Below are 17,178 nucleotides of genomic sequence, written 5' to 3' on the forward strand. Positions count from 1 at the left end.
GCAGTTTGAATTGTAAGTTTTTTTTCCCAATTTTCACCAAATGATATGTTGTAACCATGGCAACAAGATTTCTGACAGACACACAAATATGTGTCTTAGACATCTTCACCTCAAGACCAATGTGTGCGCCAATTTCATGAGAATCGGATGAAAACAGAGGAAGTAATTCTAACTGCAAGATTTTTACCTTATTTTTGCCATAATACAGTTACACCACGACCAAAATATGTACATACACACCAACATTCAACCCCCTCCACCGCCACCCTTGGGCTTGGTTATCATCTGCATTCAGATATTTGGTGCATTGAGATGCGAGGACAAACAGAAGATCTGTTCAAAAAGGGTCTGAATTCAAGAACAAATCCAAGTCAAAATAATGCACTGCTGTTGAGTTTTGCACTAGCGCTAGTCTATATATCAGACTAATTAATCTAAACTCATAAATTCTGACATTTTCACCCATTTTTTCACTGTTCCTGCAGCCAGATTTTTTGGAGCATACCCCATTTTTAATTCTTATACATGAACAAAGGTCTAGAGAAAAAATCATGCTTTTGTCCACCGTGTCCACAAGTAGGGCATTTTTTACGCTAACAGACCGGACTACTTTACCTTATTTGGTGTAGTACAACCCAACCTTCTACACCTCGCGCAAATTGGACTCTAAACACGAAGGACATCCTTTATAAAACATTTTAATTTTGTTTTATCATCCCCGCAAATTCGACCCTAAACACGTAATTGCCCTAGCGAAATAGACACCCTTTTTTCATTATTTTTGTGTTTTTGACACCCTTATCACGTTACGTACGTAACGTGCCCTATCGTGAAAAAGACATCCTTTTTACGTGTTTTTTTGGTCGCGCATGGTATCCACTCATCAATGTAAGTGGCCCCCCCAGGTATACAGCACTTTTCCCATAACAGCTCAAACCGCTTTATTGCATATCATTACCCCGGTCATTGGATTAATTTCAATCCCACGTGAAAAGTGCACGATTTCCTTTCACTGGAGGGCATTCCTTGCCTTCATCGCAGCCTCATAATGGCGCTGGCAAATTCAAACATACAATAATTTCCTTCAGCAAGAAATTTATCCTCGTTGTGCTGCACTCAACCCAGGTGAGGTGAATGAGGAACCCGGTAGGAAGAAATTATTTGAATGCTTGGGCCCCTAGGCAGCCCAGGTAAAGGCAGCCGGAGTAATAATAATAGCAGGGCTCACTGTGAGAACAGTTTCAGAACTGAAGTCGCTTCTCTGGGTAAATATACCTGTATTATTATTATTATAAATTTTGCATCCTATCAGGTACGGGTCATTCCATGCCAATTCACCCAATGAATGTGCAATTTTGCACCCTACCCTCTCGGAATTCGTTGTAAATTGGTACACATAAAATTCACAATGGCCCACGCACAAAACAAAACAAAAATAATTCCAATTGGTCCGTCGGTTCTCGCGCTACGGCCCGCCCTTTTCTCCTTGTTTTGACAAAAATGGGCGTGACCTTCAACTTCCAATGGCCACTGCGTCGTAACATGTTCACCAATTTTCATGAAACTGGTACCATTTATTAGGAAATTTAGAGAGGAATCCAAAACATGCATCAAATAATGTATTGGAGCGATTTATAAGGTCGTGACCTTTGACCTTTACTTTTGACCTTGAGTTTGACCCCCGGACAAATAATTTTTTAACTTGATTTTCTTGTATGTCAATTATTAGTATGATATTGACAAAATATGTTAAAATCAATGATGATATTTTATTTCTTCACCTTTTAGAACTCTTCCAAAGATACCATGAAATTTCACTCTAGTCCTACATACTGATATTCATGTTAGTAAAAGTGTTTACCAGTTACATGATTTCTTCCAATCTTAAGTTACAGTATGCATGCACATGAAAGGAAATTAAGCTCATCAGTTCACAAATGAAACATGAAACATTAATGCTCATGAATAGGTATCTGTTTAGGCATTTTGATGTTCAGCAATATATATCATATATATATATATTCTTGTTAGTAAAGTGTTTACTTTTATGGGAGCCTTAAAGGGGAATCCAGCCTCGGCCATAAAATGTTGTGTTGGGAAGGAGAAAAATAGATTAAACAGAATGGTGAAAGTTTGAAAGAAATCGGACAAGCTATAAGAAAGTTATAGCTGCTTTAAAATTGAGATCACTAATACTATGTAGATTTCAAATTGGCAACTGGGTAAGTAAAATATGACAAGGGGCAAGGACAACTTTCCCATAGGCCATGTACTTTATTATCAGGGATTTGTGGTTTTCTCCTAAGTACCCATTCACCTGGGGCAGTAATCTAAATATAACCCAGGTAGTATATTGTTTTTATGTCCTCATGAAAGAAAAATATAATTTGAAATAAAACTTTTAGGAAAAATGACATTTTAGCCATATGTATTGGAGTACATGGAAGAGTAGTCCTTGCCTTACATCACTATGACATCCCATATGCGGCTAATTTGAAGTCTCCATGGGTATAGTGATTACCAATATTTACAACTTTTAAAAATTCATAACTTTCTTGTTGTTTGTCCAATATTGTTCAAACTTTCACCTATCAACTTGTCTGATTTTTCTTTTCCTTATAAAAACAAGTTTTTATTTGGGTTGGATTCCCCTTTAAATAGGCATATACTCAACAATTTGATGATAAAAGTAAACACCTGTGTTGATTTTTTTTATGCTTTGTGAGATGGTGGGGTCGATTGGATTATTTTACCACATTGATCACATACCTAGGGCGTCTCCCGTTGTATGGATTTGTTTATGTTTTGCGAGATTACTATATTGAGTAAATGCCTTATAACAATAATGACATACGTACGGTTTCTCCCCTGTATGGATTTGCTTATGTCTAGTGAGATGGCTTAATCGAGTAAATGCTTTACTACATTGATCACATACATACGGCTTCTCACCGGTATGGATCCGTTTATGTTCTGTGAGATGATGTTCTGATTTAAATGCCTTACCACATTGATCACATGCATAGGGCCTTTCATCGGTATGGATTTGTTTATGTCTTATGAGACTTTGTTTTTTATTAAATGCCTTACCACATTGATCACATACATAAGGTTTCTCACCTGTATGGATTCGTTTATGTGCTGTGAGATTAGATTGTCGAGCATATGCCTTACCACATTGATCACACACACAGGGCTTCTCACCGGTATGGATTCGTTTATGTCTCGTGAGATCACCAGATTGACTAAATGCTTTACTACATTTATCACATACAAAGGGCTTTTCTCCTGTATGGATTAGTTTATGTGCTGTTAGATCATAAGATCTCGTAAATGCCCTTCCACATGGATCACATACATAGGGCTTGTCACCTATATGGATATGCTCATGAATTCTGAGATTCCATTTGTATCTAAATGCCTTATCACATTGATCACACACATAGGGCTTCTCACCAGTATGGATTAGTTTATGTCTTGTGAGACCATTAGATTTACTAAATGCTTTACTACATTTATCACATACAAAGGGCTTTTCACCTGTATGGATCCGTTTATGTTCTATGAGATGATGTTCTAATTTAAACACCTTACCACATTGATCACATATATACGGTTTCTCACCAGTATGGATTCGTTTATGTATAGTGAGAGCCTTTAATCGAGTAAATGCCTTGCCACATTGATCACACACACAGGGCTTCTCACCGGTATGGATTCGTTTATGTCTCGTGAGATCACCAGATTGACTAAATGCTTTACTACATTTATCACATACAAAGGGCTTTTCACCTGTATGGATCCGTTTATGTTCTATGAGATGATGTTCTAATTTAAATCCCTTACCACATTGATCGCATACATAGGGCCTTTCACCGGTATGGATTAGTTTATGTCTTGTGAGATCATAAGATAGACTAAATCCCTTACCACATTGATCGCATACATAGGGCCTTTCACCGGTATGGATTTGTTTATGTCTAGTGAGATGATGTTCTAATTTAAATGCCTCACCGCATTGATCACATACATACAGTTTCTCACCTGTATGGATTCGTTTATGTCTTATGAGACTCTGTTTTTTATTAAATGCTTCACCACATTGATCACATACATACGGTTTCTCACCTGTATGGATTCGTTTATGTCTTATGAGACTCTGTTTTTTATTAAATGCCTTACCACATTGATCACATACAGAGGGCTTCTCATCATCAATTACTTTATGGCATGATGCAAAATATGAATCAATACTGGACTTACACTCAAGTATCATATTTACTTCACTTCCTTCTTTTAAAATCCCCATTTCACCAAGTTCAAAGTCATTAGATTTACAGGGAGGTCTTTGTATTTCTCCATCAACAAACTGTAGAATGCCCTCCTGCGACCGCATGTAGATACCACGTATTCCATGTTTGTACTTGAGATGCCTTGCTAAGATGAGAGGAATGGCATAGAATGATCCACAGTACTCACATCGGTAGATCCCAGAATCTATTGGAAAAGAAATTTACATTGTCATATTATCATTAAATGATTCAGAGATTATATTAGGCCCGTAAAGACTGAAACATGATCGAAAAAGAACATGGAAGGCAAAAAAAATGACTTCAGTGTAAAACATACATGGCCCGTATTCTGATAGCAGGTTTAACTTAAACTCTGGTTTAAAGTTGTGGTTTAAGTATGGAGAGCCAATTGTTACATAAATCACTAACAGTAGAGATATCATACTTCAGCTCATTTGGCTCTCAAATCATTCATAATTGTCTAGGAAGTATAAATAGATGATTGTCTTCACCATCATGAATCAGGAAAGAGCACAGTAAACATAAGAAACATACAACTTAATAAAAATTTTGATACTTTTGGCTTCCCATACTTAAACCACAACTTTAAACCTGAGTTTAAGTTAAACCTGCTATCAGAATACGGGCCATGGGGAGTCTTAGGATGACAGTCGCATCGTTTGCATGCAGATACATTGCCAAGTGGCTTGTTCCAAATCAACATATAACTCGGGATGACATGATATATCATCCATGACTAGACAAGCCTTACATTGTATAACATGTACATGGAAGCAAGGGTTAAAGTTCAGCAACCAAGACAACTGCCCCTACCCCTATACTTTTCAAGTAGTGAAAGGGGGGGGGGGTGTGGATAACCAAAAGGAGAGAAGAAAATCAGAGATGTATAGATTATGTCAAGAAAATAAGACCATAAGCATTTATAAGTTTTAAAACAGAATGACTGTAGAGCTTTATTCTACATTATCCATCGGCGTAAAATGTGCCTATATTAATATGGACAGATGTTTGTTGACTGTGTCTGTATGTGGCATTTATGTCCTTCATGTATACACTAGTGTTAGTATATAGATTAACATAAACTTTAAATTCCAGTATACGGTCCTTAAGAGTGAAGAAAGAAGGTACTATTTCTCTCTTTTTAGGTAGTTTCCAACTATATCAAGATACCCTACAGAATTGAGATGGGAATGTAATTGATGTACAGAATTTTTAGGGAAGATCTATTTATTTCTTCACTGGTTAAACATAACCACCCATAAAAAAAGAGGTCAAATACATATTGTTTTTTCTTTATTTACCTGAGCCCTTTCTTTCCTGCCAATCATCTCCTTCCTCCACTTTTGAACAAGATGGTTCGGATTGCTTGGGGGTCTGGTCTCCCCCTGGAGCTACTTCTGTCAAGGTCTGTTCAGTCTCCAGATCACATGACTTTGTTTTGAGATCACCTGATTGCTTGGGAGTCTGGTCTCCCCCTAGAGCAACTTCTGTCAAGGTCTGTTCAGTCTCCAGATCACATGACTTTGTTTTGAGATCACCTGATTGCTTGGGGGTCTGGTCGCCCGCTGAAGCTACTTCTGTCAAGGTTTGTTCTCTCTTCTGATCACATGACTGAGTGTTGAGATCCCCTGATTGCTTGGGAATCTGGTCTCCCCCTGGAGCAACTTCTGTCAAAGTTTGTTCAATCTTCAGATCACATGACTGAGTGTTGAGATCCCCTGATTGCTTGGGAATCTGGTCTCCCCCTAGAGCAACTTCTGTCAAAGTTTGTTCAATCTTCAGATCACATGACTGAGTGTTGAGATCACCTGATTGCTTGGGGGTCTGGTTGCCTCCTGGAGCTACTTCTGTCAAGGTTTGTTCAGTCTCCTGATCACATGACTGAGTGTTGAGATCACCTGACCTCTGATCACCTGATGATGTTGGATTGATTTGTGTCTGGATAGCCTCATCATAGTCCTCAATTGCAAGGAGTGCAATGATTCCCTCTCCTTCGATTTCATGAGCATTTAGCAGATTCCCATCATCATCATACTCAATCTCCACTTTAATAGTGACCTAATTGGAAAAAAAGGGACAAACTTTCACATATAAGTGATGACATGACATACAAGTTTAATTTGACACATGACCAGATTCATCCTATTCTTAGTGTGCCACCATAACGTAACCTGTGATAAAATACACTTGGAGGACTATACTGTCTAGATTCATTTCTCCCTATGATATACTTTTATTTATTGGACTTTAATGACTCTATTGATCTCCAATATACCATTTAAAAGTCAATGAATGAGGACTTCGCATTGTTCTGTTCCAGTCCATGGATGATTCAAACATGACCAGCTTGGCCATGCCTCACTAGAAACTATAAAGAGTGATTCACTAGGACAATAGAAGAGCTTGTGCTCCATCAAAGGAAAAGTTCACCATTAAAAAAAAAGCAAAAATAGCAGGAAAAAATTATAAAAAATATTGGTTAAGGTTTTAGGAAAATCCAGCAAGGATGAAAACAGTTAATTATTTTTTTATTTGTGATGCTTTATTATAATTTCTGATGACTTTAATTTTTTTTTTTGTCTCAGGGCCCGATTCCATGCTAGAAAAATCAGCCATTTTCACAATATCTTTCAACCTGCTGTCTAAACGAATGAAGAACTTCAATTTGCTTTGTGGTAATATTAAAGTACTACTGGGTAGACATGCAAAAACTGGCAACCATCAAAGATATGTTGTCCATATGTGAATTAGAGCTTAAAATGTTGCGTGTCGTACGGAACATTTCTGCGTCCTGTACGACACACAATATTTTCACCTATAATTTACCCATAATCAATTTTTTTGTGTTGGTTTTTAGTTTTTCACATGACTACCCACTATAGCTTTATCATTGGCAAAAAAGAAAAATTTTTTGCTCAAGCATTCGGCTAGGAAACTAGAAATTGTTGTCAAAATGTACCGTACGACACGTATGGAATCACCCCTGGGTAAGCTTCCCCTTTAACTGGAGAGGGCTAGACAATTAAGTGATTTTTAAGCTGTAGGGTAGTGCCTTCAAGGAATTCAATTGAATGCAGAAAATTGTGTCTGGACTGACTTCTCTTTATACGAGACGGGTAACAGATCTAAGTGCTTGGCTTGGTTTTCTGAATGCGTGCAGAGACCTCTCTCATGATGTATGGGTGAGGCAACACAACATTATAAGTAAGAGATTGGAGGTGGATAGACTAGATTGTGATCCTTCAACTGTTGGTGACGCATACATTCGTAATTCCGAAGCTTCGTAATTCCGAAGGTTCGGTTATTCCGAAGGTTCGTATTTCCGAAGGTTCGTAATTCCGAAGGTTCGTTAATCCGAAAACGAAATAAGGTTCGTAATTCCGAAGGTTCGTCAATCCGAAAACGAAATAAGGTTCGTAATTCCGAAGGTTCGTCAATCCGAAAACGAAATAAGGTTCGTAATTCCGAAGGTTCGTCAATCCGAAAACGAAATAAGGTTCGTAATTCCGAAGGTTCGTTAATCCGAAAACGAAATAAGGTTCGTAATTCCGAAGGTTCGTTAATCCGAAAACGAAATAAGGTTCGTTAATCCGAAAATTAAATAAGGTTCGTATTTCCGAAAATAGAAATTATTTATTTTGGTAACAGACACGGTGTTGTCATTACAAGATAACACGATATTATGCAATGATAGTAATAACGATCGATGATACATGTGTGTGTTGTGGCCAAAAACATGTATTTCATTAAGAATAGGCGCCCGGATCAAGCATAGGCTAATTTCAATTTTATCTGAGCAATTGCTGCCTTTAGCAAATGGTTTAAGGATGCAGGGGATTATGTTTGTTGGTCGCGTGCGAGTAACCTCCAGATAATAGGGTTTGTATTGGAGGAGATGTCATTTTTAATAACAGCTTCTGCTGGTAATAAAAATAAAAATAATACTAATAATGATCCTTGTGAGATTTGAAAGCGCGAATCGCAAGCTCAAACTAGTAGACATTTCATGTAACAAAACTTGAACTTAAACATTCTGAGCATTTTTTGTAATTGTGAGAAAGATGTGTATCTTACTAATGAATTAACGCGAGCGCGAAGCGCGAGCTGTAATTTGTTTATATACTGACCTGGGGCCCGTTGCATAAAACTTTTTACCTGATAAAACTCAGATTGTTTTACCGGAGTTTTTGCCCTGTGCTAAAGTCAATGGCGGAAATCAGACTAACCTTAGTGTTCAGTTTTTACCAGAGTTTTCTCAGGTAAAAAGTTTTATGCAACAGGCTTTAGAAAGTAACCTTTTAAGGACTGCTTTTAGTGACTCATGAATAGTATATCTCGCGAACTAAATAATGAGAGCGCGAACCGCAAGCTTAAAATTTGTGATATTCCAACCTGAAAACTGGACATTTTATACATTTTTTTTTGTAACCAGGAATAGAATGAGTTCCTCAATAAACAACACTTGATGCGAGCGAGAAACGTGAGCCAAATTTTTCAGATTTTCCAACCTGAAAACTGGACATTCTAAGCATTCTTGAAAAAAAAATAATTGATGCAAGTGCTAATAAGCGCAAGCCCAAAAGGGTATTCCATTTTGAAAAAGGTCACTTTTTTCCGACGAGATTTTTTGGGGCAAGTATCCACCCCCCCCCCCCTGTCCCCGGTTCCGCCATCCCTGAGTGAAGCGAGCAAGATTTTGGAGCATGGGCGATTTAGCTCTAGCAACTTAAACTCCTTTTGTAATCATGAATATATAGGGTGAGCATCTAAACAATTAATGCGAATGCAAAGCGTTTTAAATATTTGAATATATATAATATGTGTGAAGTTATACATGTACTACAGCTTTGGCAACTCTTTTATTTAAATATTGTGTGAAAGAAATGGATGAAGAGAACAATGGTAGGCGTAGCTTAAATCAAGGTTCCCCAGAGCTATCTACCCTTTGGAAAAATTGGTGATGCCGAAAAAATGTCTCTGCCGGGAATCGAACCCGGGCCCCCAGCTTTGAACGCCGGTGCCTTAACCACTAGACCACAGAGACGGGTTAGTGGCTAGGGCGACCCCGATACGATTGACCGTCAGATAGACAGATTTTCGACACCATACCAATTATAATTTCCTTTGTCGGGTGAAGGTGGGTTTTGAACAATGACAAATATGAATATATATATATATATATATATATATATATATAGGCAGATAGGCAGAGTGGCCGACTGACAAGAAAAGTGGATATTTTAAAGATTATTACTTGGAGTTCAGGAATGGGATATAAATCTCTCTAATCAAATGATGGGAGCTCGTAGCGCAAGCTAAACATTTTTTCCATATTCAGTACTTTTGTAATCATGAAAAAAATGCGTAATCATGTATCTCGCTGAAAGCTACAAAAATTGAATCGTGAGCACAATAATCTGTTTAAATTGACTAGAAAATGGCCATCATGAAATTTAAAAAAAAAAAAAAAAAAAAGAAGCTCGCTCCTCATCAGTTTTTTAATTGGTATAAGGTATTCATCCAGTTCTTGGTAACAAAACATGCATAGAATATTCACTTTTAAGGTTGGAATATCACACATTTTTGGTTCGCGTTTTGCGCTCGCACTAATTATTGCTCATTAAGGTAGTCATTCTGATCCTGGTGAAATAAAATTCCTAGAATATCCAGTTCATGGATAGAATTTTCAGCTCGAGCTTCGCGCTTGCATTAATCGATTGGTGAGATATGTAGGCCTAGCACATATCCCATTCATGAGTCACCAAATGCAAAAGGTTCCTCTCCTGGTCAGTATATGAAAAATTTCAGCTCGCGCTTCGCGCTCGCGTTCGATTCTTTAGTTAAATTCACATCCTTTTTTCATGATTACGAATTAAAATCGGAACGTTTACTTTTTATGTGGGGTGTTTTGGCCCAGTGGATAAGTCTTCTGACTTTAAGGCAGAGGGTCGTAGGTTCGAATCCAAGTCATGGCATTATTTCCTTCAGCAAGAAATTTATTCACTGTGCTGCACTCAACCCAGGTGTGATGAATGGGTACCCGGTAGAAATTCGTTAATGCCTTCCTTTGGGCGCCTAGGCAGCCCAGCTAAAGCCGGGATAATAATAATAGCTGGGAGAACAGTTTTCAGAACTGAAGTGGCTTCCCTGGATATCCATATCATTATTATCATTATTATCATTTTAGGCCTACATGAAATTTCCAAAAGTTTGAGCACGTGATCCGCTCGCAACATCTCACAAGGATGCCCTTTTAACAGTAATTGACCAAAAAGGTGAATTTTACATCTTCAGATTTGATTTTTTTCCCCCAAACCGCTTGCTCGCTACGCTCGCAGAAATGAAACGTAAATATATAACTTATCAATCAGAGATCACTTAAACAATTTTGCTCAACTTAATTACTACAAAACACACAACCTCTTTACACAGATGATAATCTTATGGCGAAAATATCCCTTTGCACCAAAATGCCCCTATTGGCCCCTTTTTGGGCTATGCCCCCCCCCAAAAAAAAAACGTTCCGCCGCCACTGGTTTAAAAACATGCATCGTCTTCATGGCTAACTGCAAAAAGTTCTTAATATGTCCCCTTTAGATCAGGTCAGAGCTTATATTTAAAATTTCTGTTCGCGCTTCTTGCTAGCAGTTATTATCTAGTTACATAGGCATCTCGTTTTGAAGATCACAAACATATTGCCCATCATATTAAAAAAACATATAGCTCGCGCTCGCATTATTTAAAAAGGGTTTATCATGTTATTACATATTTACTTTATTTTATAAGTATAAGCTAATTATTGACTGTTAGGACTACCCTTTCAAAGAAACAAACAAAAATAAACATTAAGCTGCCGATCGAGGAAAATATGGCTGAAAAAAAAATTTGCCCCCCCCCCCCCTATTTGACAAAAGTTGGATCCGCTGGGAGGGAGGCAGGGGGCACTTGCACCCAAAAAATGAAATAAAAAACAGGGAAATGCATATTTTTCCAAAATGGGAAAGTTCCTTTTTCAAAAATAAATATGCTGTTTTTCATGTTTTTCGAAATAAAATATTCTTTTTAAAGTATACAAGTTAAGTTTTCAGGCTGGAATATTGCAAATTTTCAGCTTGCGCTTCGCACTCTCAATTATTCGATTGGAGAAATATGTATCCTAAAGAGATCACTAAATGCTTTCTTTAACAGGTTCCTTTTCTGGTCAGTATGTTTAAGCTCGCGTTTTGCGCTCGTGTTAATTCTTTAGTTAGATGCACATCTTTTTAATGACAGCAGAAATCTGCTCGGATTTTCAAAAACTTATTTTCATTTTTTATTGAAATACCCTTAAGTTTTAGCTTGTGATTTACGCTCGCAACATCTCGCAATAATGCCATTTTAAGAATAATTGACCCCTAAACGAGTTTTACAACTTCACCTTTAATTTTTTTTTTACCAAGCCGCTCGCTCATTATACTCTCTCCCGAAAAATAAAGCCGAAATATACATTTTGCCATAATAAGAAGTCACTTCAAAAAAGTATTTCTCTACTTAATCACTATCAAACACACAATGACTTCAACCAGATGATAATCTTAAGGTGAAAATATCACCAAAGTGCCCATTTTGACGTATGATTTTAATTTTTTGGCTTTACCCCCCGAACGAAAATTCGTTCGGCCGCCCTTGCCTTCCCATCCTCATAACAATTGAACGGCAACAGTGTCCCCCGCCCCCCCCTTGCCTCTGCCTCTGCTTTCCCGGTTTTCATTTTTCGGATTAACGAACCTTATTTTGTTTTCGGATTAACGAACCTTATTTTGTTTTCGGATTAACGAACCTTATTTCGTTTTCGGATTAACGAACCTTCGGAAATACGAACCTTATTTTGTTTTCGGATTAACGAACCTTATTTCATTTTCGGATTAACGAACCTTATTTCGTTTTCGGATTAACGAACCTTCAGAACAACGAACCTTATTTCGTTTTCGGATTAACGAACCTTCGGAACAACGAACCTTATTTCGTTTTCGGATTATCGAACCTTCCGAACAACGAACCTTATTTCGTTTTCGGGTTATCGAACCTTCGGAATACCGAACCGTCGGAATAACGCCACAAATGTTCGGATTAACGAACCCTTTTTCGTTTTCGGATTAACGAACATCGAGGTATAGGCAATTTACGTGTTTCGGAATTGCGAACCTTCGGAATATCGAATCTTCGAAATTACGAAGCTTCGGAATTACGAAGTGTAACCGTTGGTGAAGCCATCAACGTGTGAGGAGATCTCTCTTGTTATGTATGGTGAGGCAACACAGGATAATAGGTAAGAGATTGGAGAAGGATAGACTAGATGGTGATTCTTCCAACTGTGGGTGAAGCCATCAGCGTGTGAGGAGATCTCTCTTGTTATGTATGGTGAGGCAACACAGGATAACAGGTAAGAGATTGGAGAAGGATAGACTAGATGGTGATTCTTCCAACTGTGGGTGAAGCCATCAGCGTGTGAGGAGATCTCTCTTTTAATGTATGGTGAGGCAACACAGGATAACAGGTAAGAGATTGGAGAAGGATAGACTAGATGGTGATTCTTCCAACTGTGGGTGAAGCCATCAGCGTGTGAGGAGATCGCTCTTGTTATGTATGGTGAGGCAACACAGGATAATAGGTAACAGATTGGGGAAGGATAGACTAGATAGTGATTCTTCCAACTGTGGGTGAAGCCATCAATGTGTGCTGAGATCTCTCTTCTTATGTATGGTGAGGCAACACAGGATAATAGGTAAGAGATTGGAGAAGGATAGACTAGATGGTGATTCTTCCAACTGTGGGTGGATAGGTAAGATGGTGAGCCTCCTTGATGGATTTGGTTCAGTGGCTAAACTGTGTCTAGATTAGAGTCTGTTTTGACAGGTTAATGGCTGTAGAGGACTAAGCTCCTATTCTTATTTGTGGTGAGTCAATGCATGCCCACAATAGGTAGGCTAAAGATCATCCACTCTTATTGGCTGCAGAGAGTAAAGGCTCTGCAAGGTGCATTCAGGATCGAGTCAATCTCTGAAGTATGGAATATCCTAAAGCAGTAGAGGATGAAGGACGATTATTAGACCATGTGAAATGAGACTACACAAGAAAAAGACAGGAAGAATTAAAATGTTTTGATAACAAATATGGAATTTCAAATATAGCATGCTATAATTTATTATTTGACAGGTACTTACATGATTTGGACTCTCTTCTTGTAACTTGTTCTCCTTTATATGATCTGGCTTTTCATCTTCGACAGGTACTTGGAAGGGTTCTGAATTTTGATAAAAATATTTGAAACGAAAAAGGATATCAACATTTTGTCCTCAATTCACTGTATAACTTATGAAATGCCTATGATTTTAAAAGTTGTGCGGGACTTGAAACAAAAATGAAAAAAAATGTGGATCACTTTTTGGTTGCAGAAAATGCTGCAAGGAACAATGAGTGGGGCCATAATACCTTTGAGTGCCAGACGTACCTAACATCATTTCCTCATCCTCGCTGTCATTTTCCTCTTTGATCTCTATTTTTATTTCTTGATGACGTTGCATGAACATTGGTGGATTGACCTGTAGTCCTGTTTGAAAAACAAGAAAAACAAACAATCCATGGGTTTATTTATAATCAGAGATTTGACTGTGCAGTCTAATGTTAGAGCCTAGTAGAGGACTTATAGATTAAAGAAACAGGTTTCATGTGTGATTGAGCTACACGGCCTTAACAACTTTTATTGAAGAAACAAGGATTTCTATGCAAGCCTGAGAAATATTTATTGAAAAAAACATCTAAAAAAGTTTTTGAACAGAAACATGATCACCGATCACCAATAATAATGGCAAATTACATGTCTCTCCAAGTATCGTGAACTAGTTAGCTAGTGAACACTTTTTGCGAGAGTGATCACAAATTTCCTAGAAAGCTAGTGAACACTTTTTGCGAGAGTGATCACGAATTTCCTTGTTGACCATAGTAGATTGCGAGACAAATGAATACCCTCTAGCGATTATTGTGCTCTTGGTTATTCTTTCAATTTCATATATCCATCTGTATTACACTCATAATCTGCAAGTCACAATCTGATCATGTAGAATGCCTTTCTAATATCTTCTTCATAAGTCTGTCTTGTATCTAACTATTGAGAAGTAAATGAACACCTGAACACCTTCAGGCCTACCCTCAGTGCTGCAAACAAACATTGAAAACTAAATGGCATTCACTGCTGGGTATTTTGTCAGCTCTGTTGACTTCTTTCCACTCCTTATGGCCCGAATTCACAAAGGTGGTTTTGAAAACCCACGGTTGAGTCCATGGTTTATGCAGATTTCCTGTATAAATTACGCTTAATTTACCGCATATCGGGCGCGTGTATAAAACATTTCAATGCTGATGCGCGTTTTTGTCACAGTGCGCCAAATTGACGCCTGTTACCATGGTTATCTATGCTATTTTATTCATGAGTCCACTGTTTGAAAAGTTAAATGACAATATTGCAGTTCTCCTCTGTTTCCCTCACCCTTTCTCTAACCCTGTTTTTCCACCTCATCTATGTGTGTTACTTGCCAGTCAAAGTTCAAATATATACATTAGGGCATGAAATTAGAGTAAGGATAGGCCGAAGTATCTGAAGTTATCTTTTTTTAAATTGATCGCGCAACTTCTGGTCGGGTCGGCTCCGGGCGGGTAAAATCTTTATATCAATTTCTGCCGTCACCTCCATATAGACAACTTCTCCCGCTTTTCAGCTCATTACTAAACAACCATAATTTGGGGGCAAACAGGTTCCTAATTTAAAAAGAGGAAGGTATAAAATTTGTGTCGTATTAAATAAAAAAAGTACAATATTTTTTATCAAATTCTACTAAACTTCATGTCATTTCCCTGCACATTCATCTCCTGTCCTGTTTTGCGCCCTCAGTTTGAAATTTTGACACTTAAGTTTCTTTATCATTCAAAATGAAGCGCATCGGGATAAGTCAAAGAAATTATACATCATCCTGTTTTATATAATTTCAATAAATCACAGAAGTTTCAACTTTTTGTGCACTATTTTCCTTGTAATGAATTTCAATAATCTTAGAAGAAAATCAATTGAATTAGAGCTGATGGTGGTATTAGAGATATCTGCATTTGATGAAACGTCCGCCTTTTGAAATTTCAGAGTTTCATTGCTCTGCACTGGGAGGAATATCTTCCTCCTGGCATATATCCTTCTTCTCCTCTGTTTTGCGAGTTAAGATATGTACTGCCGCTAAATTGTTTGTATTCAAATCTGATCTTTCCAAGGGAAGTATTCAATATAACTTGGAGGATACCCTTTACTCGGGACCCTTTTCTTTGCAAAAAAAAATGATAAAACGCTTTAGCTTCCGTGCTTTGCGCGGGGTTAATATTATTTTAATTTCCTCCATGTTATCCCTTTTTTGTGCGTTCACAATCACTTTTGAAAACAAGGTTCAAAATCACAATATAGTCAACTGAATTGGGGCTGATATAGGTACTAGAGACGGCTCCTTTTCATTTCAATTTATGAAACACCGAAAGCTTCGCGCAGGAGGGGGAAACTCCCCCTCCCTGCACCCACCCCCTAGGGAGCGCAGCTTTGTAAGTGTTGTCACACTTCGCGTGCATTTACCGCCCCCTCCAAAACGAAATCCTGGCCACGCGGTTGTTTGAACAGTGGCATACAGATGGGCGGGGGCTCAGGGTGTTCCCCCAATAAATAAAAAAGTGGAAAGGAAATAAAAGGAAAGATAGAAAGTGAAATATGATTTATTTTCTGAATATTATGTCAAAATCTATTACAAAATTGGATATCTTAATAAAAAAGTAAAAAATTTTGCTTACTCGCTTCGCTCGCTCATAACTTTTTAAATACATTTTATCCAATCTCCATATCTAGCTCCTTCAGAATTGACTCAATATACCATTGCAATTGAAAGATATGAATCCTTTCCTGTTTGTCCTGTCAATCACATAATTAAACTTGGTCAAGGAAGGTACCATAACATAATTTTAACATAATAAAATATGATTTGAATAATTACAAGTTCTCCCAATAAATAATGCAAATCTTCGGGCTTGGATTGACTTCTTTTCTTACTTATGAAGGAAAATTCAAAGGTTAAAGAAGTTTCAATGAAAAAACAAAATAATTCAAGTAAATAGATTTGTAAATGAAATTTGACAGCATAATTCGAAAATCATGGCAAAGATAATGAATAGGTTAAGAGGAAGTCTGATCATCAAATTTCTAATTTCTGCCATTTTGGCGCAAGCCTCTTTTTGAACCCCCGACAAAAACGTCCTGTGTTTGCTCAAACATGAACAAAATCTATTTTTTTTTAATGGCATTTCAAAGATTAGATTTCAGAGCATCTATTAACATCAAAATATAGATATCATAATTTGAAACAAAATTTTTATAGACTTTTCAAAACTGTCCCGTTGTTTTTTATATATGGACTGTAGATCTAGATCTATCTGAGCTTCCATTTTGAGTCTTGTTGTGATTGGTGCGAATTTGTAATGGGATGAGAGATGCCTGTGTGTGATGCCACGATGTTCATCTAATTTCAAAGTTTGACAATGTTCCACTTTGAAATTGTATTCATTTCTAAAACATTTTATTTTATTTGTTTTAATTTAAAATATAAAAAACCCAAATTTTGTTAGATCGGATTTTTGTTTGTTTGCTTGAAATTTTTCCCCTTTTTCTTTCTTTTCTATCCTTCTTTCTGTCATTCCTGCTTGCCTTTTATTTTGTTCCATCTTTAATTCCAATTTTTCCTAGCTTTCTTTCCAGATCCTTTCTCTCTCTTTCATTTTTCTTTAATTCTTTCCTTCTTTCTCTTAC

The 17,178-nt window shown here is 37.4% G+C and overlaps 1 protein-coding gene across 2 annotated transcripts; it reads right to left on the reverse strand.

The window, feature by feature from the left end:
* Window positions 1-521: 521 nt before the first annotated feature.
* On the reverse strand, window positions 522-15,824 carry LOC129263312 (zinc finger protein 93-like). 2 transcript variants are annotated; one of them, XM_064100965.1, is made up of 5 exons: window positions 13,804-15,824; window positions 13,517-13,596; window positions 5,615-6,371; window positions 4,129-4,497; window positions 1,752-4,044 (listed from the first exon to the last, which is right to left on the reverse strand). In XM_064100965.1, exons 1-5 carry the CDS (start codon window positions 13,880-13,882, stop codon window positions 2,762-2,764), a joined length of 2,568 nt encoding a protein of 855 aa, XP_063957035.1. In that variant the 5' UTR covers window positions 13,883-15,824; the 3' UTR covers window positions 1,752-2,761. The 2 variants fall into 2 exon arrangements, with proteins under 2 accessions (XP_054757199.2, XP_063957035.1); XM_054901224.2 differs by having other exon boundaries at window positions 522-4,497.
* Window positions 15,825-17,178: the final 1,354 nt, after the last annotated feature.

The sequence above is a fragment of the Lytechinus pictus genome, chromosome 6, assembly GCF_037042905.1.
Source record: "Lytechinus pictus isolate F3 Inbred chromosome 6, Lp3.0, whole genome shotgun sequence".
Lineage (NCBI taxonomy): Eukaryota > Metazoa > Echinodermata > Echinoidea > Temnopleuroida > Toxopneustidae > Lytechinus > Lytechinus pictus.